This window comes from Leptonychotes weddellii, chromosome 11 (assembly GCF_054177405.1).
Source record: "Leptonychotes weddellii isolate Sample4059 chromosome 11, ASM5417740v2, whole genome shotgun sequence".
In the NCBI taxonomy this organism is placed as follows: Eukaryota; Metazoa; Chordata; class Mammalia; order Carnivora; family Phocidae; genus Leptonychotes; species Leptonychotes weddellii.
This window is the reverse complement of record NC_138379.1, coordinates 47,168,955-47,185,917: the sequence shown is the minus strand read 5'-3', so window position 1 is coordinate 47,185,917 and position 16,963 is coordinate 47,168,955. Positions and strand designations below refer to the sequence as shown.

Here is a 16,963-nt window from a genome sequence, read left to right as displayed (position 1 = left end):
GAACAGGGAGTGACCAAATTAGTCCAGGCTTTAGGGCTTCCAGGCTCTTCACACAGGCAGGGAACATAGTGGGAGTGTAGGCCGTGGTTGAAATAACCCTGAGCCATCCCCACACTAGGCCCAGAACCCAAAACCCAAAACTGAGCTTCCATTTCAGAGGCGGGGGCATCATGGCACCTAGAACCTATTGGAACCCACAGCCAAAACTCCAGGGACATCTGAAGGCAGAAGTGGGGGCCTCAGAAAGATTGAGTCCCTTGGGGTGCCTGGGTGGCTCAGTCGTTAAGCATCTGCCTTCGGCTCAGGTCATGATCCCAGGGTCCTGGGATCGAGCCCCGCATCGGGCTCCCTGCTCCGCAAGAAGCCTGCTTCTCCCTTTCCCACTCCTCCCTGCTTGTGTTCCCTCTCTCGCTGTGTCTCTCTGTGTCAAATAAATAAATAAAATCTTTAAAAAAAAAAGAAAGAAAGAAAGATTGAGTCCCTGGGGCTTGGGGTCTGGCAGAGGAAGGGGGAAGCACTTCAGAGTCACCAGGAAGGGGGTGGGGTGGGAGAGATGAAAGCTGGAGGGATGGGGGACCAGTGCCCCCACCCTGCTGCACAGCGGCAGCCCTGCCTGTGGGGGCTGGAGCCACTCCCAAACTCTCTCCAGGCCCCTGTCTGCTGAGCCTGGGCAGCCTCTTTTCTGTCCCTGCTCTCCCCTGAAAGCCCCCACTCTAATCAGAAGAAGCACTGGCAGACCTCAGGCACAAGAGCGCCTCAACTCCAACCTGTGAACTCCCAAATCTGTGCAGCACCAGCTGGATGGAGACATAGAGACCCTGTCCACAAGCCCCTGCTTTCACAGATGGGGAGGCTGAGGCACAGAGAAAGGCCAGGGCCACCAAAGTACTTTATGGAGTCTTTTTTGCTCCTCCGTAAAGTAATGCCTGTACCTCTCTAATTCTCCCAGGCTCGGGGACAGACCCACATTTTGATCTGCCGCAGGAGGCCCACATGAGGAAGTACAAACCTATGTCAACTGTGGGCCCCAAGCCCGAACGTCCTACAAGGGGTCTGGCCGATAGGGCAGCACGACTCAGGAAAGACCCTCACCACGTCCTTGTGTGTTTATAAAAAAGAACCAGATAGGAATCTCTAAAACCAGTCCCCGAGAAACAGCTAAAGGACTAGATTAGAACCCTTTGTAATTATCACCCAGAATACCTCGAAGCAGGCGAGAACCTTTGACATCAGCACCAGCAGAAGCCTTCGGGCCTGAGTAGACAGGAGCCCTGGGTCATTAACACTCTTAAAACTCCCTGGGCACTCCCAGGACCAGGGAAGCACCCTCAGACCTGGGCACCTACCCAATGAGCACACTCAAAAGGCTCCTGTGGAAGTCAGCACCCACAGCCCTTCTTCCCCCCCCCCAAAACCCCCCCCGCCCAAGGACTCACCACCTGTGGCTTGCTGCAGCACTTGCCGGCTGGGGCAGGCTCATCTGGAGCCCGGGCTGCCTCAGGGGGCTTGGCCTCAGCCGAAGGCGGTGCAACAGGAGTCAAGCAGGGCATATCCACTGGTGCCGGGGCAGGAACCTCGCCAGCGCGGAGGGTCAGCATATACTGCTTGGTGACATCCTCGAGTGACGGTGCCTGCAGCGTGGAGTGGGCCCTGGCCGGGAAGCCCACGGGCTCAGGCACAGCCACAGGGGGGCCAACAGTAGTCGGTGGCTCAGGCACCACGATAGGTGTGAAGGTGGCGGGCACACTCGCATGGCGAACGTGTTTGGAGGATGGTCGGGCCCGCGACAGGTTGCTGGTCTGGTCCTCACTGCCTTCCTCTCTCTGTAGTTCCTGGTGACTGCTCCGGGCTGGGCGCTTCTTGGAACCCCGTCGGATGAGCCGTGGGGACAGAACATCAGCCAGTTTAGGGTCAAGGTGGAAGTCGCGGCGGCCAGTGGAGGAGGCAGGTGGGGTCTTGGGTAGGGCCCTCTCAGACTGTGCCCGGCCCCTGGCAGGACTGGGTTCTTCTGGTTCTGCCCGCCGCTCTGCAAGAACGGGCTCACTGCTAGATGGAGGCAGCATGGGCTCGACTTCTCGGATGGGCTCCCCTCCCGGGCCCTCAAATCCAGGCCCAGCCAGCTCCCCACGGCGGCTGGGGTCACTCAGAGATTTCTTCTTCGGGGCTTTGCCAGCAACCCTGTCGTCCACCGCACACCCCGAAGCACCAGGCCCCTGAACAATACTCTGAATAACCTCCTGGTAACCCTTGCTCTCTTCACTGCCCACAGACCAGTCACTGTGGCCACTGGTCAAGCCCTCGTCCACAGCTGGGGCTGCTGGAAGCCCTGTCTTGGGGCTCAGCGAGCCCAAAAGGTTGCTATCCACGGAGAACCCAGAGGGCTCCTCGGAGGTGGCAGCCCGGTGGCGCTGTGGAATTGGGTCACTCAGAGACCGGTAGGCCTCACCTGCCTCTCCATTGCTCAGTTCAGTCCCACCAGGGCCTGAAGGAGGGACTTTGCGTCTCCGTCGGAGGGCACCTGGTGTGGGAGGGGTATCAGGGGACACCAGGGCCCACCCTCCCAGACTATCTTCAGCCCCAGGGCCATGGTGGTGGTTGGTCTGGGCTGAGGATGAGGAAAGGGGTCGCCACACCCCCGTGGTACCCAGGCTGCAAAAGGCTGAAACAAGAGGCTCAGGGTCTGCCCCAATGCCCTCATCTGTCAGGCTAGACTCGGGGCCAGAGAGCTCCTCCTGGGACCGCTGCCCTTGGGTCATGTCTCCTGCCCAGACAGGGCTTCCAGGGGGGACATCACTTCCGTCATCCTGTTGGGCACCCATTCGCTGGATCTTCTCAAAAACCTGACGGGCCTCTTGTACATACTGATCCTGGACAACCAGGGGCAGTGGGTCCTCCTCGGCACTTGGGCCTGCCAGCAGGAGCTCAGAGGAGCTGGGCTTCAGGGCGCTGGTGCGGGATAGGCGGCGGGCCACGGGCTTCTCAGAGCAGGTAAAAGACTTTGCCCTCCGAAGGGTGGCCGTCAAGTCTTTGAGTGTGGGGCGGGTGCCAGGTGACGCTGGGGCTGGGGCAGGCGTGGGTCCAAGTTGTGCCCTGGGGCCACCTGCTGCTGGTGAGTCTCTGCCATCTAAGTTGGGGCCGCTCCCGAGGTCACTGGGGCGCCCACCGGGCTTTCGGACCCTGAGCTCTGAAAGGTCTGAGCGAAGGAAACTGAGCAGCGTCAGGGTCTCTGAGGCAATATCTGGATTCGACAAGGACTTCCGCTGCCGGCTTTTGTCCAACTCCAGTCCTCCATCTCTCAATGCCCTCGTGGTGCCCACAGGTCCCTTGGTGCGGGTTCGAGGCTGGGGCCTTACGAGGAGCCCCTCTCCAGCTCCAAAGCTAGGGGAGCGGTACATGCCCCAGCCCCCAGAACCCCGACTAGCCCATGGGTCCTCATCCTTGAGGGTCTCCGTGCTGGAATAGCGGCTGCTACCGCGGGAGCCTGCTGGGCTGGCTAGGTATGCAGGAAAGCTCACCTTGGCCACGCGGAAAGCTCCCCCCACAGTGTCAGACATGGGCCGGAGTCCCTCCTGAGGACCTGGTCCACAGTGAGGCGAGCCAGTACCCCACTCCCGGGGTCCTTCCTCACTAGAGGCTCTTGGAGATTTGGGGGGCTCAGGACTCCTGGCTCCTTCAGCTGAATCCATGCTGCCCAGATTTAACCCATAACTGTCTGGCCTACAGTCCTTATCCAAGAGGGAGCTTCCAGGCCTGGGTCCCGGCCTCCCTCCCCAGCGGTGGCCGCCCTCACCGTCCTGGTCCTCGTCACTGCCCGAGGAGTGGCCTCCGTGGTAGGCCGGACTCTGCGCCCCGGGCGGCGGCGGCGGCGGGACCTCCTCTTCCTCCTCGCTGGAGCTGGCAGCCGGGCCGCGGCTGACAGGATAGGAGGAGGCGATGGAGGAGGAGCAGGAGCAGGAGGCCCGGGCCCCGGCCTGCGGTTGGGAGAAGCTATGCCAAGAATGTAAACCATCCGCCGGACGCTGCGCCCGCTCCTGTTGCTGCTGCTGCTGCCGCCGCCTCCTCCCCTCGGTCCCTGGGCCGGGTAGCGGCCGCGCGGAACGCAGGCCCGCCAGGGGGAAGCACGTCCGAGGAGGTGGCGTCGGCGGTTGCCGGGGCTCGCGGGCCGGGGGCTCCCACACGGCACCGTCGGGGCTGGGCGTCCCTGAGGCCTCAGAGTCGGCACTGGGCCGCCTGGAGCCAGGGCCACCGAAGAGCTTGCGCATCTCGGTGACGCTGGGCCAGGCGCCGCGCGCCGCGCCCTCCGCCGCTTCTTCCGCGGCCCCGGGGGAGACGCCCCCGTCTCGGGCCCCTGCGTGGTCGTCGTCCAGGCGCTGCGCGTCGAAGCGCCGGGAGAGCTGGCGCACCGACGGCGAGAGGCTGCGGAGCGGGCGCGGCTGCGCGGGGGAGGCCGGAGGCCCCGACGCCAGTTTGGACACGCGCCGGGAGGGCTGGCCCGGGACCGACGCGGCAGGCCGGCACGAGGCGCGGCGCCGCAACCCGGGGGTGTCCGTGGCCTCTTCCTTCGGCCCGGGCCCGCCGCTCCAGCGTTCCAGCAGCTTGAACGAGACGCTGCGATAGAGCGGGGACCGGGGCGCCCCGTCCGCCATGGTGGCAACACTCACTCTGGGGGGGCTGGCCTCGGGGAGCCGCGGCCAACCCCCCCCTTGCGCCCTCGCCCCGAAGGAGCGCAGCAGCCGGGGTCCGAAGGCCTGGGTTCTGCAGCAGCAGTGTGAGGGGATTTGCGGGGAGAGGGCGCAGAGACTCAAGCAGAGGTTTTATCTGCCGCGGCTCAAGTTTCTGAGGCCGCGGGCGGCATCGGCTCCATCCAGCGCGGTCCCTCCCGCCTCAGCGCCGACCCCCGGGGCCGGCCCCCTCTTCGGCCGGGGCGATTCGGAGCATCGCGGCCCGGCCCGGTCCGGGCAGGATCCCAGGGCTCTGTTCCTCGGCTCCGTGCCCGCCAGCCGGCCTGCCCGCCTTCCCTCGCGCTCCCGCTCCGGCTCCCGCTCCCTCCCTCTTGGCTGCTCGCTCCGCGCTCCCTTTTGTTGCAAATAAACTTTGTGGCTGAGGAAAGGGGGTGGGAGGCGGGGCCTCGCGCCCAAAAGAGGGGGTGGGCTCCGGGCGCGCGCAAGGCTGGGAATCGGGGTTTCGGGGGGAGGGAATCGGGGAGGAGTCGAAGGAGAAACAAGACTGCTTGAGCACATGCAGATCGAAGCGACCCTCCACAGGACCCCTTCTGGAACCCATTGGCCAAGCTGCCCCCCCAAGGACTCGCTGCGACGCACGAAACCTCTGAGGGTGGTCAGCTCCGCCGACACACAGCCGGGGCTGCGCACCGACTGCGGTTCAGACGCTTCTGCGCGGTAACACCGTCTGCCCAAGGAACCCCAACATGGCAACCTTCGACCCATAAACTGGTACACACCGACATTCAGGTACACCCAGAAACACTCTTCCAGCAGGAAGGGGGCGGGACTCGCCGCCAGGGGGAGCAGTGAGCGCCACGGCCGACCTGGGCCCTTGCGGCTCCCTGCCCCACCCCTCCGCCCCGCCCAGGCCACGCCCCCCACCCGGCCCTCCGCCGTGAATCCTACTGTCACGGAGACCCGGTCAGCCTTCCGCGCCCCCAAAGGCCCCGCCCCTCGTACATCTGCGGCCTGTCCAGCTCTGACCCTCCCACATCGCTTCAGGTGCTCCACCCTTTGTGGCCACTCCCCCACCCGCCCTCACGTTTCCCGCTGCCCACCCTAGTCACGCCCCCCCCACCTGCCCCCGCCATCTCGGAGGCCCCTCTCCTCGATGCTCCGCCCTGCGTCCCCCCGCCCCTCCTCCTGAGCTCCGTGATACGCGGCTCTTACGCCCTCTACCGGCCGGATTCGCCCACCCCGTGGAGTCCAGGACAGGTAAAGCAGTTCCCAACACCAAAAAATGGGAGTGTTGGGAAGACTTCATTTCCTTTACTTCCTTTCAGTGCTTTCCTAATCTCTTCAAGAGCCATTTCAAACCTAGTCCCTTCGCAAAGCCCCTTTGGCCTGACACACAACACGAGCTTCAACGGAAACGCCCTTGATTTGCCACTGCCAAACCGACACGCCTACTTGCGGCCCTCCACCCTCCTAACAGAGCGAGCGGGTCGCCTCTCCGGCTTCAAGCTGATCCAGCCTTGGGCTCGCCTTGCACCTCTGTCCCTGTCTGGCAAGTCTCCCATTGTCCCGGGTACTAGGGCCTTCCCTACCCACACCTGCTTCTGTGAGGTCCCATACATCCTCAGGGTCCCAACTTAAATGCAAGGCAGCTCCTTGACATCTGAATGAACCAATGGGGATTTATGGAGTGCCTTGGATGTATGGGTAATATTATTTCATTCATTTTATTTAGTCCTAGAACCACCCTGTAGGTAGATAATATTGCCTCTTTTCTTTTTTTTAAAGATTTTATTTATTTGACAGAGAGAGAGACAGCGAGAGCAGGAACACAAGCAGGGGGAGTGGGAGAGGGAGAAGCAAGCTTCCCGCGGAGCAGGGAGCCCGATGTGGGGCTCGATCCCAGGACCCTGGGATCATGACCTGAGCCGAAGGCAGACGCTTAACAACTGAGCCACCCATGCGCCCCAATATTGCCTCTTTTCTATGGGTCATGAAGGAGATTTAATTTTGACCACTGTCAAAGTCAGAAAATGGCAGTACCTTCAATGACTCAAATTCAGATTTGGGGAGCTTCAAACACCGTGCTCCTCTAGTCTTCACTGGTCCCAGATCCCTGATGAAGAAGGGGCTTCTCTCTCCTTGAGCCCCCAGTATCCTCTTCTTCCTTCTTGGGCCTGGGCTCACCTTCCCCAGGAACAGAGGATAACCTGGTCTGACTCACACTCCCCTTGGCCCAAGAGGACTGTGGCTGGGCCTCACTAGGCTGGCAGGCCCTGGGAGCAGGAGGCCGTGGTCCAGATGAGAGGGGCAGGGATGGGCATAGGGCAGGATGGTAGACACTGAGGGATTGATTGACTACTGCATGAGAAAGGGAGGACTCAGCCAGGACCTGGCACCCTCCCTACTGCTTCCCTTGGGTCGTGGCAAATCCCTGTAGGGAGAAAACTTCCTCTCTGAGTGGAGACCAGCCTCCTGTAAGTCCCTCACCTCTGCCTCAGAAGGACATCTCTCCTTCACTGGGGAATTGATGGCAAGGAAGAGAGCCCTGCCTGGCCTAGTGCCTCTCTCTACCTCTGCCTTGCTGTGTGACCTTGGGTATATCCTTACACTGCCCTGGGCCTCAGCTGCCTCATCTGAAAAGTGAGGAGTGGGTCTAGATTTCCCCAAAGGTATCTCTCTACCTCTATTGAAGTCAGACTCTTGTTTGTTCTGGAGTGTTTTTCTACTCTTTTGGTGGGGGGACCCTCATCCTGGGAGTCACTGCTTTCCTCCAATAACAATGGTCCCTGCCATCTGAAATTTGTACTTTTCCAAACTCTTTCACATCCTGTCATATTTTGTCTTCATATCAGTTCTGGAATAGAGGTTTTTATTCCCATATCACAGGTGGGCAAACTGATGGACAGGAGCAAAGACTCAGGTCACCTCAGCATCCTGTAGCTTGGCCTGGAGGTGGGCTGACTGGGGCCTCTGGATCAGGAATTCCCCTTGGTGGGGAAGGAGAGTGTTTAAGGATCTGGGGTGGGCCTCCACCCAGTGGGACACTTACCCAATCAGAGAGTGGCTTGGCTGCTTCCAGCACCCCATGAGTCCTCCCAGCCTCAGCTCCTTCTGACTCATGATGAGACAAATCATCTTCCAGGTACAGAGGGACCCTGATTGTGTTTAGCCCTTCAAAGACTCATCTAGGAAGTGGCTGGAAACACTGGGCACCAAGATGGAGAGAGGAACACTGTGTTGGGAGTCTAGAGCTGGGCCCAATGCAGGCACCCTCAGAGACATGCCAGATGACCCTCAGTAGGTCACTCTCAGGCTCCTCACCTATGAAAGGGGAACGAAAACATTAACCCACCTACCCAGTAGTCATGGTGACCCAGCAAGGTCAGGGCTGTAAATCCCCTGGAGAAATCAAGATAGTCAAATTGTGAGGGTCCTAGTCATGTCCAGTGATGGGCCTTGAGTACTTAAGAGGGAAAAAAAAATGAGGAGTGAGAGGACCCCAAGAAGTAATGAGCTCCAGCAAGGAACTGTCTTAGGGGGAATCGGGCTCCTGACTCCATTCCCAAGTCAATTAGAAATGACCTGAGATTGTCGCCTTTCCTGTATGATTAGAACTCAAATGCATAGAATTGGATTATTTATAAACTTTTGTTCATGACACATTCTCACCACTTGTTTAATTGGCTCCCATCGCAAAACAAAACAACTAGGACTTTGACAGTGTCCTACATCTCATTACATAGTTTCCCTAACCCATTCTCCTGCTGCTATACCACCCAGGATAGCCATTACCTCCTGTGTTCAGCATGCCCTTGCTTTCCTTTTTGTATAGTTTTGTTGCATCTGTGTATTCCTTCAAAGTATATAGTTTCATTTTAGTTGTCTTTATCAAAAGGGCATCTTGCTGTGTATAAGTTTTTTGAGACATCTTTGTACTTAATATTATACTGCTTGGATTATCCATATTGTTACACATGGGTAAAGGGCATCCTGACTGCAGGTAATATTCCAGTGTGTGAATATAGCACAGTGTATTCATCCATTCTCTCGTGGACGGGCAATGGAGTGTTTCCAGGTGTTTGCTCTTGTGAATGGCGCTGCTCGGAGCACTGTGCAGGACACCATGTGCACATGCACAGGAGTGCTCAGGGTAACGGGCCAGGTGACTACTCAGCATTCAAGAGGCATGTCGAGCTAGGATCAAATACCTCTGTGTTTTTTGTTTGTTTGTTTGTTTTAAATTATCTGTGTTTCCTTTTAGGTGAAATGCCTGTTTTTGCCTCTTCTATTGGGTTATCATGCTTTTTTGTACTTGATGATAATTCGGCCCTAACCTTTCCATGCGCAGTACTCCTGGTAGCTTAGAGAGGGCTGGTAGTATTATCACCTTTTTACAGGTAAGGAAACAGAGGCTTAGAGAAGTAAACTGGCTTATTCAAAGTCACGAAGTCAGTAACAGCCCTTCTGCACTGAACTAGTAATACCTTCTGAAACCACTGGGCCTCTGCTAAGAAGCCTTCTCTGCCCCTCAAGCTGAGTCACAGCCCCCCGATCCTCAGCATCTCTCAGCCCCTGACCATTACATGAGATTATAGTCTCCCTAGTGAGGCCTTCCTTGCCCCCAGCCCCCCCTTTTTTAAGATTTATTTATTTATTTTAGAGAAGGGGAAGGGGCAGAGGGAGAGCAGGAGAGAATCTCCAGCAGACTCCCCACTGAGCGTGGACCCCGAAGCAGGGCTTGATCCCATGACCCTGAGATCACGATTTTAGCCGAAACCAAGAGTCAGATGCTCAACCCCAAGAGTCAGAAACTCAGCTGACTGAGCCACCCAGGTGCCCTGCCCCCTACCCCTCTTTATGTTCTTCTAAGCTCTCCTCCCCTGCTGTAATGATCCAGGGTTATGTTTATTTCATTACTGCCCTTCTCCTCCATCAGACTAGGAACTCCCTGAGGACAGGGACCCACTGCTCAGCATGATGCCTGGCACACAGTAGGTGCTCAATAAATGTTGTTTAGTGGTTGAACTCTTTCCTTGTCTGTACCCTCACCCCTCCCCAAGATTCTTTTTGAGGGTAGGGTCTGGGTCCGTGGAGGAGCAGAGAGAATGTGTGTCGAACAAATGAATGAGGGAGGGAGGAGAAAGCTGCATCTATTCCTAGGACAGATCCAGTGCCCCTGGGCTTTTCCAAAAGGACAAACCCTGGTCCCTAACTCTCTGGCTCCTCCATCTTTGGCCCTGCCCCTGTCCTCAACCTACAACAGCCAACACTCACAGGTCTCCTGTCATAGAAGCATCTTCCCTGGACCTGGCCTCCCTGGGAAACTTCTCTCTTTTCTTCTCCACCCATCACCTCCACTTCCTCCCCCACTCACCCAGCTCCCCTGCCACAATCATTCAGAAACCCCCAGGCTTTGACCTGCCACATCTCTGGCTCCCCCTCCTGCCCAACCCCTTAATGGAGTTCCCAGGGTTCTCTCCAGGCCCTTCCTTCTTACTCTGTCCCTCAGGAAACCCATCCATCCCTTCAGCCTCCAGCCAAAAGCAGCATGACCACTCCCCAAGTTTTGCAACTTTTCTAAGCCTTCCTGGGTATCTCCAGACCCTGTTGACTCCTAGCTTGTCACCAGGCTAGACCCTGGCCCCCACCCCAGTCCAGGACACTGCCTGGCTTCCGCCTAGGTCTACCACCTTAGGATAGAACCCGAGTAAAGGGATTCATTTGGCTATGGCTAACAAGAGCCCGAAAAACTTGTGGCTTAGAAAAGATAGACATTTGGGGCGCCTGAGTGGCTCAGTTGGTTGGGCGACTGCCTTTGGCTCAGGTCATGATCCTGGAGTCCCAGTCCCACATCAGGCTCCCTGCTCAGCAGGGAGTCTGCTTCTCCCTCTGACCCTCCCCTCTCTCATGCTCTCTCTATATCTCATGCTCTCTATCTCATTCTCTTTCTCAAATAAATCTTTAAAAAAAAAAGAAAAGATAGACATTTATTTCTCTCTTGTGCAAAAGTCCAGATTTAGGTGGTCCCAAACTGGAATGGTCAGAAACCCAAGCTGTTTCTCACGGTCCAAGATGGTGCTCCAGCTGACATGTCCCCATTGTAAGCAGAAAGAAAGGAGGGGAGGCAAAGGACAGACACTACCTCTCTTTTACAGACATTCACCCCCTCCCCATATTAAATTGCCTTAGGGTACTTTGCTTATCTCCCATTACCCAAGATTAAGTTACGTGGTCATACTTAGCTGCGAGTAAGGCTGGGAAATGAAGTTTTCATCCTAGGAGACCACGTGCCCAATTAAAAGAGAGTTGATATTGTGGTTGGCACTTAGCTGTCTCTGTCATAACTTCCTAGGGGGTCCCCGGTTACTGGGACTGGCTGAGGCAGGTGGGCACTTGGAAGGCAAGTGAAGAAAGGAAAGGGAAGGGCGGGAGGATGGGAGAGGTGGAGAGGGGCACCTACTATCTGGGTTAGAGAAAGGCTGTGTGACCTTGACACATCAATTCCCACATCTGGGCCTGTTTCCCCATCTGTAATTGGAGGTATTGTAAGGATTAAATGAGAAAATGCGTATGCAGCACACTGTATGATGCCTAGAACCTGCAGAGCCCAGCAAATGGCCACTGCTGTCATTGTCGTGGCTCCCTGGTGCTTTCCTGGGCTGGCACCAAGCCTTTGCCTCTCTAGCCCTGCCAACTCTCCAGCCTGGTCTTAGGCCACAACCCTCCTATCCATCCTCCAACAGCCTCCATGCCTTGGGCTATGCTGTTCCCCGCACCAGGAACAACATGGCCCTCTCATCTTCAGTCTAATTACATCCACTCTTCAAGCCCCAGCTGCACCACTCTACCCCCCAGGAAGTCTTCCCCAAGCCATGAGAATAACCTTGGACCCCTGTGAACCCATGTGCTCCCCCGACCCCTCACCACGCTCTACCTCCACACCTCGGTCTATATCCCCTCTGTCTCCACCCCAGCAAGCAGGCATCCCCAGTGTGATCCCCCATCACGGAGTGTGCTCTGGGTTAAAGTGAGGAGAGAGAGTGGGGGGTGGGGACGAAAGGAAGGGGCAATTCAAGCTTCCCAAATGGCACTTGAAGTCCCTCGTACTGGCATGTAATAAATGACTTTTCCTTCTTATAGGAACAGCTGGGGCTCATGGATTATGGGCCTTGTTCTGAAAAAAGTGTGCTGAGTTTGTTTTTGTTTTTGTTTTTTCTTAAAAGACCAGCTGCCTCCCATGTGAAGGAAAAGGAAAAATCCTCTGCTCAAAGCCCCTTGTTTAAAAACCTCCTAGGCCAATTCCTAGAGAGAGACTCTGGAGGAACTTGTGTGCACAAAAGGCAAAATCATTATGACAGTACCATGCGTTGCATGCTTACTATGTTCCAGGCATTATTCTAAGTTCTTTGCACATATTAATCCTCACAACTACTTTACAAGATTTACTATTCCCATTTTACAGCTAGGGAAGTTAAGGTACAAAGGGGCTAAATAACTTGCCCAGAGTAAGACAGCTACTAAGTGGTAGAGCCAAGATAAACACCAAGGTGACCTGGCTCTGGAGTCTTTACCCTTTATGCTATTCTGCCTCACAAAGGGAAGCTGGGAATGCAATTTACCTGTGGCCCACAATTTCCACTCTTGGAAAAGTGACCAAAGGGTCACAGTTCTTGGCAGTCTGCTAGGATGGTCATCTGCGACTCTCCACGGGGCTCAGCCAGCACTGTGGGCGAGGCCCTCTGCCTTCTGCTCGCCCATTCCCCTACTCCCCCGTGACAGGCAGCTGACCAGTCTGGTCTCAGACTCGGAACAAGACACAGGGTAGCTAACATCTGTACTACTTGGCATGACATCGCATTGTATAGGGAATAGACCTCTTCTGACACTTCCTCACATCTTTTCACTGTGACCCAAAGAATCAAAGTTCCTTCTGTCCAAATTATCAGCCTCTTCAGAAGGGCATTTTGATGGATTCCCAAGGTGGGTTGGGCCTGGTTTGCCCCCTTCCTCAGCCAGCTGCAAGCACTTCTCTGACATGACTATGGAGTTTAACTCCGGTGGAGTCCTTCTCTGAAGGGCCCCATGGCCCAACAGCCTTGGAGATGAGACAAGGCTAAAAGCAAAATACTAAGTTATGCAGTCCTTCCTCTGCTCTCTCTCCCCTCTACCTTCTGAGAAGGTAAATTTTTTTGTCATGGCTGGTTTGTGTGCAGGGTCTGAGTGGTACACCAGCAGCCAAGGGCAGGCTAGATTGTTCTATAGGAGGAAAGCTGAGATCTGGGAGGAGGGAACAGGGACTGGAGGAGAAGTGATGGGGGATGGGGTGGGCGGGGTGGTGGAGATATGAGGAAAAGTTGCAGAGAGGATGAGGAGCTGTACAGGTGGGGCTGAAAAGAGGGGTGGGTGGGAAGAACAGGTAAAGAGGCCTTATGTGGTGGAATCCCCTTCGCTGCCTCCTCAGAGATCTTCAGTGAAGATGCCTTTCCAAAGCTTTTGAAGGCTCAAGTCTGTGTTTGAGATGCCTCCATGAGATGGCCTCCAGCAGCTTCCAGGCACCCACAGGCCAGAATGATGGAGCTGGGAGGGCGGGAGCAGAACCCATGGAACAGTCTGTCTTGAGACTGGTTGGCAGGCTCCTGGCCACGGGACCTCTGCATCTCCATGTTGCAGCCTCCTGGTGGCCCTGCATCTCTTCAAGCTGTTGACTTCTAGAATGAAGCAGGGCTGAAGGGCTATTTCCCCTCACTTGGGGGTCCTGGTGGAGGGGTCCTCAGACTCCCAGGAGACCCTGAGGCTGAAAGAGGCACATTTGAAGAGGTAGGTGGAGAAGAGGTAGGGTCTGGGTCTTTTCCTGGAGTTCAGTGCTCTGGTCCCACCCACATCACCCCCTCCTGGGCTTAACTGAAACTCACTGTTGATTTACCGCCAGATTCAGCACATCTCTACCTTTGGGTTTTATACACACACAGTGCCTTCCATCAGGAGCAGCCTTCTTCTCTCTGCCTTTTGGATTCCTCCCCAGGTCAAGCTCCACCTCTTCGAAGAAGCACTCCTTGATTCCTCCCTCTGCTGAGCCCCCACATCCTGGAACATCTGAGCCACTCTTGCCATTGTCTGGAGGGTGGCCATGGGACAGCTCTTGTTTTCTCAACTTTCACACACAGGAGGCCATATGCCTGCCCCCCACCCCAGCTCTCTCTACCCATCTGCCCCAGGGCAGAGCCTAGCACAGGGCTGGCCCAGGCTGTAGGAACATGCTCCCACTTCTATTGGCCGACCTCCCACTCAGCCTTCAACACCTGGTTCAGATGCCGCCCATCTCCATCCCAGGAGATCCTTCCTGACTCCTCGGACTGGATCATGGGCATCCTCTATTTACCCCTCCCTCCCGACCCCCCACCCCCTGAACCATGCTTCTCTCTGTCACAGCCTTGATATCACTGTGTTAAGCATCTATATGTCCAGTAGTTGGGAGCCTATATGGGGCAGGGCTAGGACCAGTTCTCCCAGGGCCCCAGAATCAACCCAGGCCCAAGGATAAGGTGTAGGTAAAGGTTTGCTGAATGAATGGAACATTGCACACCTCCAGAGAGCTCGTATTCATCCCCTCAAAATCCAGCTCAAATGCTCCTTTCCAGAAGCTCTCACTTCTTCCTCCCATCTTCCCCCAGTCCCTGGATTGGTGACTCCAAAGCATACAGCATACTCCTCAGTTACAGTACACGCCATACTATATTTTTGTGAGCAGCTTCACATGGCTTCCCTGACTCCAGGGCTGACTGGCACCTTCTGGAGGGCCAGGTCCAAGCCTGTCTCTCTGTGTCCACAGGGCCGGGTCCAGAGCAAGGGCTCAATAAATAGTCATTGGTGAGATTCTGGAGTCTGTGGGGGACCTCATTCCATGCCCAGCTGAGCTAAGCTCTAATTCTCTGCATGGTTTGGGGTTGGAGGGGTTTCCCGTGACCTGGCCCCAGGTGTCCTGCCCCAGTGGACTCAGTGACCCTGTCGCTGCCACTTGGCCGTGAGCTTCTGTAGCAGCTCCTGGGGCCGCCGGCGGAACTTCTTCTGAGTGAAGTAGAAGAGAATGGGATCCAGCACGCTGTTGGCACTGGCAAAGGGCCGCGTGCCCTTGTAGGCAGCCGCAAAGGCCTCCAGCACAGGGCAGGGGACACCGGCTGTGGAGCGCACTGCCAGGTAGGCTGTCTTGGTGACATGGAAGGGCAGGAAGCTGATGGCAAAGGCGGCTGCCACCACCAGAGCCATGCGGGCCGCCTTGCCACGCCGTTCCCGGGCCACCGGCCCTACGGGGCCATCCTGGCGACAGAGACGACGGGCCAGGCGGCAGTAGCAGGCCAGCAGGGCGATAAAGGGCAGCAGAAAGCCGATGACGGTGAGGGCCATGCCATAGGGCAGATAGCGGGTGGCCAGGGCGGGTGGGCTCAGATCGTAGCAGACGGTGCGGTTACGCTGGATGCCTGTGGCAGCAAAGAGGGCTGTGGGCAGGCACTGGGTCGTCACGGCCAGCCACACGGCCCCGCACACCAGCCAGGCGGTGCGGCGGCCCCCACGCTTGTGCCAGGGGGCCAGAGGGTAGCAGATGCCCAGGTAGCGCTGGAAACTGATGCAGGTGAGGAAGAGGATGCTGCCGTGTAGGTTGGCGTAAAAGAGGAAGCGGACCAGGCGGCAGGCGAGGTCGCCAAAGGGCCAGTGGTCGCCTTGGGCATAGTTGTAGATGAGCAGGGGCAGGGAGCAGGCATAGAGCAGGTCAGCCAGGGCCAGGTTCAGGGTGTATACAGCTGTGCGGGTCAGGGCCCGGCGGGACGTGCAAATCTGGGCAATGACGCAGGCATTCAGTGGCAGGCCAGCCACCAGCACCACTGAGTACACAGGTGGCAGGAGCAGTCTCTTGAAGTTCTCTCGGTAGACGCAGGTAGTGGGCGGGGAGCCCAGGGCCTGGCGTGTACCATTGTCCCACTCCATGGCTGCCCGATTATGCTTCCTACATCCAGAGAGGCTGGGGAGGCAACACACAACCTGTCAGTAACCACACTCACTGACCATCCAGTAGGCCCCTGTCCCTCTCTGGGCCCTGATCTCCACCTGAACCATCTCTGATACTCACCACCCCACACAGCCCTCACTTTAAGGAAACCTGGAATACAGTAAAGCTCAAGCTTGGGAAAAATCCAGTTCACTTTATAATATTCATTTCCCATCAACCTTCCTGGTGATCTTCTACTCATCCTTCAAAAACCCTAGTCAAATGTCTCCTCTGGAAATAGAGATTGACAGACTTTAGTTTTTTTTGTTTTAAACCTTTTTTTTTTAAGTTTTATTTATTTAAGTAATCTCTACACCCAACATAGGGCTCAAACTCATGACCGCGAGATCAAGAGTCACACACCCTTCTAAGCCAGCCAGGTACCCCAGACAGACTTTAGTTTGAATCCTACCTGTGCTACCTACTAGCTATGTGACCTTGGGCCAGTGATATACTTGTGCATCTCAATTTTCCTATCTGCAAAATGGGGGAATGATATACCCATCTCTTAGGATGACATGAGATTAGAGGTACTAAATTAAGCTATGCAGGGCTTCCCCTGGGCTTTTTGGAGTTTGGAGATTATGGTCATGGTGAGCCTGCCTGTCTTTCTCTCCTATACTGGTCGGAACCTCCTGATGAGAAGTGCCAGGTCTAATGCCCCTCTTTGTCTGAGAGCCCGGTCTGGGGTCCAGGGCAGAGAAGGCCCTGGTAATTCTTAATTAATCAACATGAACAGAACGTCCACACATTGTGAGCTGACAAAGGACAGCGCCCACCTCCTCAGGCTGGACTCCACCTTCCAAAACCATGGTCCTTCTTTTGGCTGCAATCTTCTTATCTGTAAAATGGGGGGAGAAAGTGATTCAGGAGTTCCCTAAGCATCCTTCTGCTTGACTTGAGGCTACAAATGCCTGTCTGGCCTAGCTGCTGGGCCACAGCACCCCCTGGTGGCTAGAGTGAGAACAGCGTTCCTGAAGGCAAATGGCTGAGGACCAGCCAAATCTACGGCTTTTTTTTTTTTTTAAGATTTTATTTTTAAGTAATCTCTACACCCCAGGTGGGGTCCGAACTCACAGCCGCCCCCCCCCAAGACCAAGAGTCATGCACTCCACGGACTGAGGTAGCCACGTGCCCCTACTGCTTGCTTTTGTTTTGTTTTGTTTAAAGATTTTATTTATTTATTTGAGAGAGAAAGAATGAGACAGAGAGAGAGCATGAGAGGGGGAGGGTCAGAGGG

The 16,963-nt window shown here is 56.1% G+C and overlaps 2 protein-coding genes across 9 annotated transcripts in view; both read right to left on the bottom strand.

Moving 5' to 3' along the window:
- Positions 1 to 5,485, bottom strand: part of ARHGEF17 (Rho guanine nucleotide exchange factor 17) — a 56,597-nt gene extending 51,112 nt beyond the window's left edge. Inside the window, exon 1 of one of the 3 annotated variants that reach the window (XM_081798789.1) lies at positions 1,437 to 5,485. In XM_081798789.1, coding sequence (XP_081654915.1) covers positions 1,437 to 4,646 — 3,210 coding nt within the window. In that variant the 5' untranslated portion in view covers positions 4,647 to 5,485. The remainder of the gene's footprint in view (positions 1 to 1,436) is intronic. The other 2 variants (XM_081798792.1, XM_081798791.1) reach the window with 2 other exon arrangements.
- An 8,910-nt stretch (positions 5,486 to 14,395) lies between these two features.
- The window catches only part of P2RY6 (pyrimidinergic receptor P2Y6), a 35,358-nt gene continuing 32,790 nt past the window's right edge, over positions 14,396 to 16,963 (bottom strand). For all 6 annotated transcript variants that reach the window (XM_031024965.2, XM_081798795.1, XM_081798793.1 and 3 more), the window contains 2 exons: positions 16,503 to 16,564; positions 14,396 to 15,696 (listed from right to left, as the gene is read on the bottom strand). In XM_031024965.2, the coding sequence (XP_030880825.1) occupies positions 14,676 to 15,662 (987 nt within the window). In that variant the 5' untranslated portion in view covers positions 15,663 to 15,696; positions 16,503 to 16,564 and the 3' untranslated portion in view covers positions 14,396 to 14,675. The remainder of the gene's footprint in view (positions 15,697 to 16,502; positions 16,565 to 16,963) is intronic.